Raw genomic sequence first — 15,572 nt, forward strand, 5'->3', positions numbered from 1 at the left:
TCCCTGACGGAGCCAGATGTTCCCAGTGGACTTGCCCGGGTATTTATTATACACCTGGTAGCAGTTACAGCATCTGAAAAGCTAACTTTACAAACCATCTTGCAATGTTTCTCGGGCCTGTGGCTCAAGGACCACCTACACATTAAGAACCTTCATCCGCGAGTTAATTGTTAAAGCTGGGATTCAGTGGGAATTCATTACACTGTTCTCTCTACTTTTATATATGGACGAAATTTCCATAAATGTTTATGAGATACACAGACCTACTTGATTCAGAATACCTGGGGCAGGGAGGCCTGGGAACGTAAATTTTTAGCAGGCTGACAACAGTGACTTTTAGGTACCCTAAAGTTGGTTCTTTTAGAGTGATTCTCAACCTTGGCTGTACAGCAGATTCACTTGGGGAACTTTAAACATGCCAATGTTCAGACCACATCCCAGATTAATGAAATCAGAATCTCTGGGCGGGGGCAGGGGGTGTCACCTGGGCATCAGTATTTTTCGAAACTCTTTGGATATCTTCACGGTGCAGTCACGTCTGAGATCTATTGGTACAGCACATCCTACCTCTTCTCACACATCAGTAGTCTATTTAGGTCCCACATTTTTCATGCACTGAAAGGTACAAAGGTATCCAAGGGGATCTGGGAAGAGCATGGATATTATCTCGTACTGTCTCTAGAACTTCCTTTGTTACAGCAGCTGAAAACAATTGTTGGGCCAACTTGTACTAGAAAGCAGAGTTAGTTACCACACACACTCTTTCACAGGTTTCCACCAGATTGGTTAACTCTGCATGATTTAAAGAATGGTTTATATAGATGCTCCTAGAGTCCAGTGGCCTTAAATTTTAGCCTCTGTCTTAGGGGGTTCCCCAGCAACTGATCCAGAGGTGAAAATCTCTGTGCAAGAGATTTATTCATTAAGTACTCCAGGAAGACTAAGGTGGAAGTTGGGGAAACAGGACAGAGAAGGGGAGGAAGCCAAGCAAATTGCTACCTCCAAAGCCCACAGAATCAGTTTCAGCCTGACGCCACAGGTAAGCTGTGGAGGGGACCTCATGCCTCTGAGTTTTCCCCACTCAAAGAAAAGGAGATGGGGCTTTCCTACCCTTGCACCCCTCATTCAGTGGTTAAGGGCTACCCCAGAGAGATGGAAATTCCCAGGTGCTTCCTGCCCTTGGAAGTGCAAGAAAAGTCCAAGGACAGTCCTCCTCTTGCTGAAGGAAGCAAAAACACATTGAAGTTGGCGGAAGGAAGAGGGGCACATCACACAGAAAAGGTACAAAGGTATCCAAGGAGATCTGGATATTATCCCCTACAGTCTCTAAAACGTCCCCTGTTACAAGCAGCTGAAAACAATTGTTCGGCTGACTCAGGCTAGAGAGCAGAGACAGTTACCATATTAAGAAACCCATCACCTTCCACGGAACAGTTCACTGTCCCATAGTCTTTGATAATTCTGATAGCAAGTAGGATTCATTTCAACTCTGAATTGATTGGTAAGGGCTACCCAGAGCATTTTACTGAGAAAGACCGTGAGCTCCGGTTGGAAAAGTGTCACGTTTGATTAGTGATGCCTGCCACGAGCAAATGAGAAGGCAATCGCAGTAGGTACTCTCAGAGAACTTTGATATCTAAGATATCGCTAGATTGCCTGGGCAAGTTTTTTAAAACACTGATGCCTGGATCCCACCTCCAGAGATTCTGATTTAGTCCGAGGAGGGAACCTGGCATCTGTGTTTTATTAAAGCATCCCAAGTGACTATATTATTGACGCAAAGGTAAAGAACCACAGTAATATTCAGATAAATCGACATGCTGCTTCCCAGTTGTCCCAGGAAATGTTTTCAGGCATACTTTAAAAGCACGAAATAAATCCTCCAAAACCCAAATATTTTATTTATAATTCCTTTCTCAGTCTCATAAAAATGTCTTTTCAAACATGAACAGCAGAACACTTTTGTTTGTTTTGTCTTTTCTTGAAACTTCAATACAATGTGGACTTTGAATAGGCTAGTCATGACCAAATCTTCAGTTGCCTTGTATGAATAGACTTAAATTACTGATTTCTATTCACACATTCTTCAAATAATTACATTTTGATATGCATCTCTGAAAGACAATGATCTTTACCTATTGAAAACATTGCTTGAATGTATATACTTGTAATTTGTAAGGCAAAAAAATAACTTGTGTGATGTGAGTCAATGTAATTGTTTGTTGCAAGATCATTTAGCAAGAGGGTGACTACTGGCTAAAGTATGTTACAAACTTGCATGCCATCTTGTGGAGGATGGTGCAAGTGATGTAATTACAAAGTAAATACTCCAAAAAAATAGTTATTAAAAATATGACTGTGGTTTTCTCCAAACATCTGTCTTTCGTGTGGAGAATTAAAGATTTTTTTCTAGGTAATTAAAGCTTTTCTTAAAATAACTTTTTTCCCCAATTATATACTATTCTAAGCAAAATTGTTCTTTAGCTTGAATAACTCAGATAATTATCTCAATTCTCAAATTCATTTAGCTGGTATATGCCAAAATGATATATTTCATCACATACCAGAACTTGACAAGAATGTCATATTGTAGGATTTAACCCTTTCCCCCCTTTCTCTTGGTGTCACAAAGAGGTGAAATTTTAAGGTGAGGTTAGGGTAGAAGACCAGGCCATTGGAGCAACTCAGAAATTAATCTTTTGGATACATACCCAGAAGTGAGATTGCTAAATCATGTGTAGTTTACTTTTAATTTTTTGAGGAACCTCCATACTGTTTACATAGTGGCTGCACCATTGTGCATCCCCATCAACAGTGTACAAGCTTTCCAGTTTCTCCACATCCTTGCCAGTACTTGCTGTCTTTGTTTTTGTTTGTTTGGTTGTTGTTGTTGTTTTTTATAACAGCCATACTGACCCTTATAACTCATTGTGTTTTTGATTTGCATTTCCCTGATGATTAGTGACATTGAGCTTTTTTTTTTTTTTTTTTTTAATTTATTTATTTTTGGCTGCGTTGGGTCTTCATTGCTGCGCGCGGGCTTTCTCTAGTTGTGGCGAGTGAGGGCTACTCTTCTTTGCGGTACGCGGGCTTCTCATTGAGGTGGCTTCCCTTGTTGCAGAGCACGGGCTCTAGGGCGTGCAGGCTTCAGTAGTTGTGGCACACAGGCTCAGTAGTTGTGGCGCACAGGCTTAGTTGCTCCGCACCATGTGGGATCTTCCTGGACCAGGGCTCGAACCCGTGTCCCCTGCATTGGCAGGCAGATTCTTAACTACTGCGCCACCATGGAAGTCCTTGAGCATTTTTTATATACTTTTGGCCATTGTATATCTTTGGAAAAATGTCTGTTCAAGTCCTTAGCCCATTTTTAAATTGGGTCATTAGGGGGTTTTTTGCTATTGAGTTGTAGGAATGCCCCCCACACACAAATGAAACTTAAAAAATTGAAAGTGTATATGTATAACTGATTCACTTTGTTATAAAGCAGAAACTAACACACCATTGTAAAGCAATTATACTCCAATAAAGATGTTAAAAAAAAAAAAAGTGTAGGTGCTATCCAGAGGAAACATGGGCCTTTTCCCTAAAATGATTATACTTAAAAACAGGCCATTAAAGCCAGAATTGCCACCCCAAATTATAAAGCAAAATTTACATATTCTGGTTTCTAACTCAATAGACTGATCTTTTTCTCCCTTTAATGTTTGTTTTTACAGCTGAGTTATAACATAGGAGTATATAATTAAAACCCTCAGGTCCGTAATTATAAGCTCTACTGCAGTATAACTGTTGAGTCTTTTGATGATTCCATCACTAATTATGCCTCTTAGAAGATCCAAATATCACTTTACCATAAAAATCTGATCATTGTCAGCTTTCAGTCAATATACTTGACTGAACGGAAAGTATTATTTATTTCCATATAAAATCTGTGGGCTGCAATGATTCATTGTACGTATTTTATCAAAGAGGGAAAAATAATAAAACCATAGAAACAGATTTCTTTTTGTCATTAAATGGTATATCTTTTATCTTTAAAGGGCTACCATGAAACTTCCAGAAATTATTCTTTATTGGAATTAAAAAAAAAAATCTTTCCAGCAAGTTATTAGTATGTTGGTTTATTTATTTTTATTTTTTTCTGTGTATGTATTTTCTTATTTTCAATTTGCATACAAAAGAAGCATGCTTCACATTCATAAAAACCCCAATATCATAAATGACAAACCCTCCCTCACCCATCCCTTAATTAAATATAAACAAGTTTCAAAAAACATACAATTTAGATTGGTTTAATCTTGAAATGTAATCCAATAAGACTAAAAACTAAACATTTCAGGTCCTGTACCAAATAGTAAAATACTCGAAGGCCTTCAGGATCCTTTGACTGATTAACATCAATAAGAGAACCTATTTTTGATGTGGTAAAAGAAATGTGTTCATCTCCAATTACAATTTCAAGCTCCTGCCGGCCAACCCTGTCAGGGGGAGGCCACAAAGCATCATCTTCTTTTGTAATTTCACTGTCATCAATAATTCTCTTCAGTTCCTCCATTACACTCTTGTGTACATAAGCCTCCTTTCTGATCATGACATCATTTTTATAATTGCTGTTGTTAGCATATCTAAGTTTTCCGTCCGGCCGAAACTCAAATTCCAGAAACTCGTGTCCAAACTTGCCCTTGTGCCCTACATAGTAGCGTAGGTAGAAATCGCTGGCCATAGCCATTTTTGTCCCCGAAAAGCCCGCCCTCTTTATGTAGATCCAAGTTTTTCACCTATATTATTTTCCTTCTTACTGATGAACTTCCTTTGACATTTCTTGCAGGTCAAATATGCTGGTAATCAATTTCCTCAGTTTGTGTTTGTCTGAAAAAGTCTTGATTCCTCCTTAGCTTTTGAAGGACAATTTCACTGGATATAGACTTCTTGTTGATTTTTTTTTTCCTTTGAGCATTTAAAATATTTCACTCCACTCTCTTTTTGCTTGCACGGTTTCTAACAAGAAGTCTGTTATATTTCTTATCTTTGTTCCTCTACAGGTATGGTGTTCATTCTCCTGTGGCTTCTATCAAGATTTTCTCTTTGTCTTTGGGTTTCTGAACTTTGAATATGATTTGCCTAAGGGCATGTGTGTATGTGTGTGTATCCAGATGAGATAAGGTTCAGGAAAATTCTTTTCTCCAAGAGAGTAGGCTTTGTTAGGAGAAAGCTCTGGGTTTATTTCACAATGATTCTTTTCTCTCTCTCGCTCGCCCCAGGACACAGGTGATATTTTTTGAATCTTCACTGTGAAAACCTAATTAATGGAGTTCCTGGTGGTAAAAACTATGACAGTGTGGGGTCCGCCTAAGACTGTGGCACCCAGCGCTTTGTCTCATGGTAGTCTACCTTCAGCCTCCAGCAAGTCATCGGAATTACCATGATAAGTCTTTATACCTGCTTATGGCTCTAGCAGTTTCTGCTCCAAGTAAGCAGAAATTGGCTGTGACTCTCGTGATTCATCAGTCTATCCAAATTTTGGAGTGCTGGTTTCTCCTGATGGGTCCAAGAAAAGTCTTTGATTTTCAGCTTGCTCAGGATAAGAGGTCTATACTTTTTCTATCTCTAAGAACAATCCATGAACCAGAGTTTCAGGGATCTTTGAACATGTACAGTAACAATGGTGGTACAGCACGAAAAATCTTAGTCCTGGAACGTAGTGAGTCTAGATATATAAAAATCCACTCGTGTTATATTAATTATTGTGGGCCAGGTCTTCATCTAGAATTTCATCTTTCATCATTATAACAACCCCAGAGATATGTCATGTTTTATCAATCTTACAGCAGCATCTAGTATAATCTTTCTACCCTGTGGGATGCTCGATAGGCATTACATGAAAAGTTAACAGGTGTTACATTTCATTTAAAAAGTGCTATGGACTAATAGTTACAACAAATCGGATTAAACAAACATCTCTCTATTAGAGAACTCCTCAGGGAATTTAATATGCTGGGTATTGAGAATTCAGAGGAGGTAAGTAGACATCATTTCCCTAAATCATTTGATCATAGGATGTTTTATTTTTCTCTTGGAGCATCTGGTGGGACTTGTGTTTGGTGGAATACACTTTGGTGTGGTTTTGGTAGTATGAGAAGAAACACACTGGCTTTAGAGCAAAAGGAACATGGGTTTGAATTTCAACTACACTAATTATTTTTTAGGCAAATTGCTTAATCCTATTAGCCTAATGGTGCTCATCTATAAATTAAAGGCATAATACATTAGCTTATTGATCTATTACTTAATATCATAATAGACAGTAGTATCTGCTTCAGGGATTAACATAGGGATTCAATGATATGAGGTATATGCCTGTCACCTGATAAACACTTAACAGTTATTCATGTCATTATTAGTATCATCATACACCAGACTCCAAAAGAGTGGTAAGCTCTTTCCCAGATTAGAACCAGTTTTTCTCTGAATCGATGTGAAGTCAAATGCAAATGAAAGTTGTTGCCCAGTCATGAATACTTGAATAACACATCTGGTCTGATCTCCTGTGTTAGAAGGATGTGTGTAGGAGTGGATCTAAGTGTAAGTTTCCACGGCCTATATCAACACTGAAATGTCATTCCGTGTTTGGTAAAATTCACAAAGAACATTGCATGAGACTTCCAAATATGGCCCAGCAACAAATTCTCTTCTGAGAAAAGTATAGGGTCAGGGCCAAAAGCATTTAATCTCTATGACCAAGCATTTGGGAGTCTTTCGTTTGAAATGAATTACTCGCATTAATTGGCTAGTAAGTCACTGTGATTGCATATTAAAGTCACAGCTAAGCCCTATTGGACTGTGATGTGTTTTCCACACTAAAATGTCAACATGGTGGGTGACCTGCCATGCAGAACACCAGGGAAGCAATTGCAATATGATATCTGGTGCCCATGTGGCTGGAGTTGCTCAGTGCTGGACTCAACACTATAATCTTGAATAGGTTGATTTGGAGCAATATGCATGATTAGGTGGCTTAATTGCATGTTGTAAAGGAAGCTGTGACCTTTCCAGTCCCATCCTGGATGTGGTATTGTGCTCTTGGGAGGAGGATAAGACAAATGTGGGGGGGGGAACTTGACAACAGCAGTGTTCATTCGTGTAATTACTTGAGTGTATTCAATACCTTAAAAAACCATATGGACAATGTCTCAGATATTAGTGGCCATCTATTGTTTAAAGAAAATTTTGTAAAAGTCAAGTTGCCTTGGATAAGGACCCAGTAGCATTACCAGTAAATTGTAAATGTTGAAAGTACAGCATCAGCATGAACAATTCTCTAATTTTTCACCAATTTAGAAAAGTCGTACAACATTAAAAATTTAAGGCCATGATACTCTTGTCTATCAATCCATTAGCTAAAAATGTTACAGCCTAATAATGTCATAATGATTCCATATGACATCAAAAATTAAGACAGTAATATAAATCCTGTCATTTGCAAGATATTTTACAGTTGCAAAACTACTTTTAAGTCCATTATAACATAAGAGAAAGCAGTATGAGAGAAGACAAAGCAGATATCATTTTCCCAGTTTTACAGCTGAAGCAGAGAAGCAGGCGTGTAAAAGACTTAGAGCAGAAAGTTGGAACTTAAATCCAAGCCTCTTGGCACAAAATCCACAGTTTCATCCCCCTCCCATGGTATCTATACCTAGAGGATACCTATTCTAAATAAGCGCATTCTTGGGGCATTATCAAGCCTGAGGACCAGACCTAGTGCTTTGAAATACAAGTTAATTCTGCCAGGAAGTTGTACTGTTTCGCAACAGTATGTGTAGCCAAAATCCCCAAGAATGAAATGAAATGCTTGGCATCTTTTGACAAAAGTTACCTAAGGATTAGGCTGGGCTTGCCTGCACACAGTGAAATGCACCAGAAGGGAAGAAATTACTCAGACAACCCAGCCTTCTTTCATTTTCACCTGAAATGTCCTCATAATTGAGGCAAAAGTTATGTTTGGAACCTCAATTGTGGGCATAATTGATCTGGTTATCTCCATGGCTCTATTTGTGAACACAGTCACACATAAAACCACCAGGCACTGATAGTCTCTGCCCCAAACCATAAATTACCTCGAAAACAGCATCCTCTGGATCCTTGGCCACAGCTCTGTAAATGACTGTGCCAGGGGCAGTGTCTCCTAGGATATCAATCTCGGTAACTGCCAGAAAATGTAAAATAGATGTCCTTGAATGAGTGTCACCATCATAAGCCCAGAAACTCCTCATTCAATCCTGGACCTTAGATAAAACTTAATGCATTGTGCTTGCTCTGTACAGATGTTTTTATAGGGTGATTCCCATTAATCATCATAATAATAATAATAGACATCATTTATCACGCGTCTATCATGTATCAGGTATAGGGCAAAGAGGTATATAAATTTAAATAATAACAATATTGAACATTTCCTGAGTGCTTATAACTGCTAAGCACTCAAAACCATTGGTGACTATTATTTCCATTTTACTGAGCATTAGAAAGAGTAAGTAACTCAAGGTTACACAGCTAATACGTTATTAGGTGCTATTATTGTCTGATTATTAATGTCTGTCCTTTCCTTAAGTTTGCCTTCTTTCTATCCATTTTTAAAACATTGGGGACCATAAACTTGCATATTTACTAGTCAAACCACTCTTCAGGGATCAGGAACACTGGGGCAGAGGGAGACCCCTTAGTGCTGGAGGAGAGGACCCACCCCCGGAGAAGCTGCTGCACCATTTTGCCAAGGGGACAGGATTTGTGGAGCAAAGGCATCCACAGCCTGCTTAGACTCTAGTCAGGACACTGGCTGGGCCATCCCATCAGCAAAGGTGCATGGCGTGTCCGCCAGCAACCTGGCACCAGGCTCACTGATTTAGAAGTCAGAAGAGCACGCGTTCACCTTGGATCTGCCCTTGAGTTTATCCTCTGCTTGGAAAAGGGAATGGAAGGAAACGAACACGTATTCAGCACCTCCTGTGTGCCTGGCACTAGGGTTGTGAACACACTCTGTCAGGTGACTTTCATCAAGAAGAGACTAATATCTCGGTTTAACTACTGGGGACACTGAGGCTCCGGCAGGATGAGTAACTGTCCCTAGTCAGTGACCATCCCAACATCGAAGCCTCAAATGCTTACGCTTTTAATAAAGAACATGGATCATCCACATGTAGGTGTTAAATATTTGACTACCTAGAAAAAGGCAGAGTTGAGAATAAATGAGACGAGAGTGAGAAAAAGAGATTCATACGTGGTGAAAATCAAATAGAAAGGGATGGGGGGAGAGAGGGAGAGAGAGAGAGAGCACAAAAAAGACTTGATCCCTGCCTTCATGAAGCATCTAACTCAATGACATAGACATGCTGTTCATTAAATCATCACACAAATAAAGGAATAATTTTAGTACATAATAAACAGATAAATGAATAATTCTTAACAGTGAGCAAGTTACTTCACCTTTCTAAGCCTGGTGACTCATCTATACAATGGAATGCAAATAGAACGTACCTCCAGTGCTCTCAGCATTAAATAAACTAATGCATCTGATGCTCTTAGCATAGTGCCTGCTACATAGTGCCCGGTAAGTGGCAGTCATGTATCATTACTTTTGTTGTCATTATTCTCCTTATCACTCTTATAACCATGACACTATGAGAGGACACAGGGCATGATGTCGACATACATATGTCCACAGGGTCCTTCCTTCCCCAAGAGAAGAGCTCTGTACCTTGGTCTCTTTGAGCAAGGGATCCGATGAAGATGGGTGTCTCATTCACAACTGCAATCTGGATTAAAATGGTCTGTGAGGCTGTTGCCCCTTGATCGTCTTTGGCATAAATTATCAGGGAGTAGAGAGCCACCATCTCAAAGTCCAGCTTGGGTACTCCAGTGGTGAATAACGAAAAATTTTTTTAAATGCAGAATAATGGAATGAATGACTGGCTTCCTAAAGATGTAGACAGAATATTTTAGATCTATAATTCCCACTATGAATCAGCACTTAAAAAAAAAGAAATAAAAACCTTGTATTTAAAAAGTGGAAGCAGGGACTTCCCTGGTGGTCCAGTGGTGAAGACTCTGTGCTCCCAATGCAGGGGGCCCGGGTTCAATCCCTGGTCAGGGAACTAGATCCCGCATGTCTGCATGCTGCAACTAAAGATCCCCCATGCTGCAGCTAAGACCCGGCACAGCCAAATAAATAAATATTAAAAATAAAATAAAATAAAAATAAAAAATGGAAGCAAGGGGATCTGATTTCTTAAAAACCTCCATGAACGGAGAATTCACGCATGTTGTATCAAATGGGTTCCCCTTCATCCAGCCCACTTTTCCATGTTATTCTTCCAAATGACAAAGCTCATCACATCCCTTCCCCTACTCTAATTTGTCACAGTTTATCCTAAGCACTTTACAAACAGCTCATTCTATCCTTGCTATGGGTACTATTATTGGGTGCATTTTACAGATGCAGAAATTGAGGCTTGTAGAAGTTAAGCAACTGAGTCAAGTTTTTGCAGACAGAAATACGATAGCTCTGGACTCCATCTGACTTCTCACTTATGCTCCGGCTCTTCATCATTAGCCTAAACTGCCTAGCACCTCAAAAATGGATAGAAAGGGAGCATAAGAGTCCTTTTCCTCCCCCATTCAGTCACCCCAAATTTCTTACTCTATGTTTTCCATGATTGTTTCACACTGGTTTTCAGGGTTTTTAAAATAAATTTACTTATTTATTTTTTATTTTTGGATGCATTGGGTCTTCGTTGCTGCGTGCAGGCTTCCTCTAGCTGCAGCCAGCGGGGGCTACTCTTCCTTGCGGTGCACGGGCTTCTCATTGTGGTGGCTTCTCTTGTTGCGGAGCATGGGCTCTAGGCACGTGGACTTCAGTAGTTGTGGCACACAGGCTCAATAGTTGTGGCTCACGGGCTTAGTTGCTCCGCGGCATGTGGGATCTTCCCGGACCAGGGCTTGAACCCGTGTCCCCTGCATTGGCAGGAGGATTCTTAACCACTGGGCCACCTGGGAAATCCCTCACACTGGTTTTTGAAATGCTCCCTTCAGGGATCCCCTGAGGTTGAACAACAAGAGAACTGGGTTCAAGTCCACGTCCACTATGAAATGGCTCCAAGACTTTGGCCATGACCCTTCAGGTCTCTAATTTGGATTTCTTCACCCTCACATGAAAGCCTTTTATGTTCTGTTGTTAATGTCCTTTCCATGTCTGGTCTGATATGGGTGGGATGGGAAATTCTTGTTTCTAAAGCTTTTCTCACTGGTAAAGTTACAGAAAATAAAGATTTTATTGAGTAGCAAAACCCACTGAAAGTTTGGCCACTTGTCTTTGGATGTTCTATGTCAAACCATGAACCCGTTGTCCATAATGATGATGGATTCTAAGGCAATACTAATAGCTTACGTGTACTGAGCACTTACTATGTACCAACTGCAAATGTTTAATTTGACTCATTTAACCCTGAAAAAAAGAAAAGACCCAGTGTTATTGGTACTATTAGTATGCCCAGTTTACAAATGAAGTAACTGAGGCTTAGGGAGGTCACCAAGCAAAGAACAGAGGCAAGATGTGAATTCAGGCTTTTTGCACCAAAGTCCATGCCCTTAACCACGCTGTTCTACTTCCAATGTGTCTGCCTTCTCAGTAAGAGAATCATCGACCCTGAGAAGAGAGGATCATCATGCCATCCTGCCAGCCTCATGCTAACAAGGGCTAACATTTATTGAGCACTTTCTATGTGCCAGGCATTGCTCTCAGCTTTTGACATCATTTAAACATCAAAACAAACTCACAAGGAAGATAACATTATTACTCTCATTTCACAGAAGAGGCAACTGAAGTTGGGACTATATAATACAGCTAGGAAAGTCACACTGCTGGAAGAGGCAGTGCTTGGACCTGACCCCTGTCAGTCTATCCCAGGCTCTTGCACTGACCCACACCACCTCTGGCAGTTACCCCTGAGTGTTTTCCTCCCACTACCATGAGAAGTCAGTAATATATTCATATTTGACAGCACTCCTCTACCAAACACTTATCACAGGCTGGACACTTCATCTCTTAGATTCTCACAATTATCCCATGGAGCAAATGCTGTCAGCGACGTCATTCTACCAATGAGGAAACTGAGGCCCAGAAATTAGATGACCGAAGTAACACAGCTAGGAAGTGACAGAGCTAAGATTTAAAGCCAGATTTTAAAAGTCTTCCTGACTCTACAACCTGTTTTCTTTTTCTCAAACTCTGATGCTTCCTGATAAGTTAATTTAATACTTTAGCCTGATTTGAAGATACATAGGATTTTCAAGCTACAATTGAGCACAGTCTCGTTCTCAAGGACTTTTGCCCAAGAAACACAGCCCTAAACTCAGGACGGCCCTAATGGTGTGGTTCCCTCTGCTTTGGGAGCCCACGGGGGCAGCAGCTGTGTCCTTCTTACTCCCTAGCTCCTTCCACAGTATCAGGCTTTTCAACAAATACTTGCTAAATTTTTTAAAATGCAAATGCTATTCGTTACACTTTACAATGGAAAAAGGCAGGAAGATGGTTTAAGTCTTCCTCTGGTTGATTACTCCTCTCCAAGGAACAGAAGGTGCACACCCAAAGTGTAACTTGAATTCCTTTTGCTGTACTGCCTGTGCAACCCCATTTAGATTACCCAATGACAGGTAACAATTTGAAGATTACATAACCCAAGCGTACCTTGTCTCATTTCTTTGATGTATCTATATAATCAGGTCACTTCAAGCTTTGTTATTGTTTCTTCAGGAGACTAGTTTGGCTTTAGATTTTTTTTTTTCTTTCTTACTTTTTTTCTTTTCTTTTTTTTTTGGTTTGACTGCCTGCCCAGTCACCCCTCCCAAGTCTTTTGCAAACCAAACAAGCATATATCCTGCAAGGAAGGAAGTTCAACAAAGGATAATGATATGCTAAACCTCACATAAAACAGTATATCCCCTTGTATAGAGTGATGTTGTAAAAACATGTTAACTCATTTAGTTGTGCCTTTATCTGTAGATTTATTTCCATGCTATGAAACTGTTTCATGATTGAAATGTTTCTAAAGCTATCTAGAGCTGGTGTATGACATAATTATGGTAATGTGACAATCTTTCTTATAGTTTTTTATTCTCTGTAATTTAACTACACTAGCACTGAATATTGAAGTATAAATATATTTATTATAGTAACATGTACGGTGTTAATTGCTCCTTATGGCCAAGCACTAAATGGCATTTTGCATACATTATCTCATGGGATCTTCTTACCAATCTCTGAGAGAGGTGGTATTATTATTATTAATCTCTTTATACAGAAAAGAAAACCAAAGTGCAGAAAAGTAATTTTCCCAAGGTCACATTGCTACTAACTGGAAGGGCTGTGATGCAAACCTAGGTTTCTTGGACCACAAAACCTATGCTTAGAACAGCTATGATTCACTTTTTCACCAAAAACAAAACAAAACAATAAGCAAACTACTGAACAATCTTTGCGTCTTTTGAGGTTTAGACTTACAACAAAAATCAAATTAAGAACAAGCATTAGATAGCATTTTGCACCTAACTGAGGTTGGAAGCAAATGTAAAATCTGACAATACCAAGGTTTGGCAAGGATATTCAATTAGCCACCTAGTGGATATCCTTTGCCTCCCTCTCGTCTGTTCTCCTTACAGCAGCTAGAGTAGTCTTTTCAAAATGTAAGCAAGTCATATATCTTTTCTGCAAAATTCCCCAAAGTTTTCTTAGATGTGGGATGTGGATTTAATGTCCCTACTTCTTTACCCTTCCCTATCTTCAAGTCCTTTGCCATGTGATTTTACAGTTCCTTCCATTAGAAGCAGTGTCTATATCTCCACACCATGGCATGGACATACGACTTGCTTTAACTAATGGGATGTGAGCAGACATAGGTCTTGAAATGTACATTTGGGCTTGGGCATGTCCTCAGTGTTAAAGGACGGTGAGAGGCAGGATAAACAGAGCCTGAACCCAACATATAGCCTGGAGACAAACCAGGCTAGATCAGCTAACCACAGGTCAACCCACAGATACATGAGCCAGAAACAAATGCTTACTGTTGTGTGCCACTGAGTTTTGAGGGGGTTTGTTATACAGCATTGTTGCAGCTGTAGGTAAATGATGCCCCGCCTTACTGAGAATACATCTAAGATCCTAGCCATTCCCCACAAGATTCACAGCCCTTCCTATGTGACCACTCCCCTTGCCACTCCCCCTTGCTCACTCCCCTCAGCCACAGTGACTGCTTGCTGTTTTTTGAAAGCCTCTTACTGTGCTTTACAGAGTATTTTATATCACTTGATCCTCCTAACAACCCGATGAAATTATGAAGGAATACAGTACCATTATCCCACTTTGCAGATGTGACAACTGTAGATCCAAACCTTGCACAAGGTGCTACAGCTATTTAATGATAGCACTGGGGCCAGCAATCTGTCCACTAACCTTTGCATTACCCCACAGGATTTTATCTATTTTCCTTTTAGGATATTTTAATAGCAGGTAAACAACTATATTCTAAACAATGAATTTTAAAAATTAAGGTGAGGATGCACTGTGTCTCCATATACAAATTGAGACTGGTGCAACCACTTAACTAATTGTGCAGTAACCTCGGGGGTCACCAGCATCTCCCCTAACACTGTCTGACAGTGTGTTTCCTCACATCTTTATAATACTAGGCATTATCAAACTTTATTAACTTTGCCAGTCTGTTAGGCATAAAGCTATCTTTATTAAGCTCAAAACTGTTTATATTCATTCTGAATTTATTAAAACTTTTGGTGATCTTTTTCAGTTTCTACAGGAGAAAGTCTAATCCACTTAGCAAAGCTTTCATTCACTCAGTGAAATTTGACTGAGCACCTACTATGTGTCAGGTACTATGATAGGCACTGGGCACACAAAGATCAATTAAGACCAGGCACTTGTCCTCAAGAAACCCACCATCTAGTTGAGGAGATAAATACCTGCACAGTGAACGATAATGCCGTGTAATAAGAGGAGTGATAAAGTCCTGTGGTGGACATTTGTTGTCTACCACCTAATCTTTTCTCATCCTTGCTTCAACGGTCCCATTTTTAGCACAAATTTGCATTGCAATTCCACCTCTTTCTCCACTGGTCTTAGTGGGGCTGTGCTCCCAACCAAGGTGAAAGGCAGTAACCCAACTTTAAGTCAATCATCGCATCTCATTCCACTGGCCTTAGTGGTTGGTTCAGAGTGAACGCATGACCCAAACCAATCCAATCAGATTGAATCTCAGGACTTTTTAACGGAATGCTGGGAAATGACCCTGGAAGATGTAGCCCTGGGATTTGTTGGTAGCCATCTTGCAGCAATGTGGAGGGAGTCTTCCTGAGAATGTAACCGTATAGAGAGAAACCAAGCCCTCTTCACATTGTTTGAATCATGGATCAAGCTGCACCTAAAGTAATATTAGATCTACTTTCTTAAAGAGTTCATATTTTAAAGAAGTTCTTTTTTGTCTTAAGTCATTTTGGGTTGGGTTCCTGTT

At 39.8% G+C, this 15,572-nt stretch overlaps 1 protein-coding gene across 1 annotated transcript; it reads right to left on the bottom strand.

Moving 5' to 3' along the window:
- Positions 1-4,245: 4,245 nt before the first annotated feature.
- On the bottom strand, positions 4,246-4,745 carry LOC133094782 (protein mago nashi homolog 2). The gene has a single exon (XM_061195507.1). It carries the CDS (start codon positions 4,727-4,729, stop codon positions 4,283-4,285), a length of 447 nt encoding a protein of 148 aa, XP_061051490.1. The 5' UTR covers positions 4,730-4,745; the 3' UTR covers positions 4,246-4,282.
- Between the last annotated feature and the right edge of the window lie 10,827 nt (positions 4,746-15,572).

This window comes from Eubalaena glacialis, chromosome 7, assembly GCF_028564815.1.
Source record: "Eubalaena glacialis isolate mEubGla1 chromosome 7, mEubGla1.1.hap2.+ XY, whole genome shotgun sequence".
Taxonomy (NCBI): domain Eukaryota; kingdom Metazoa; phylum Chordata; class Mammalia; order Artiodactyla; family Balaenidae; genus Eubalaena; species Eubalaena glacialis.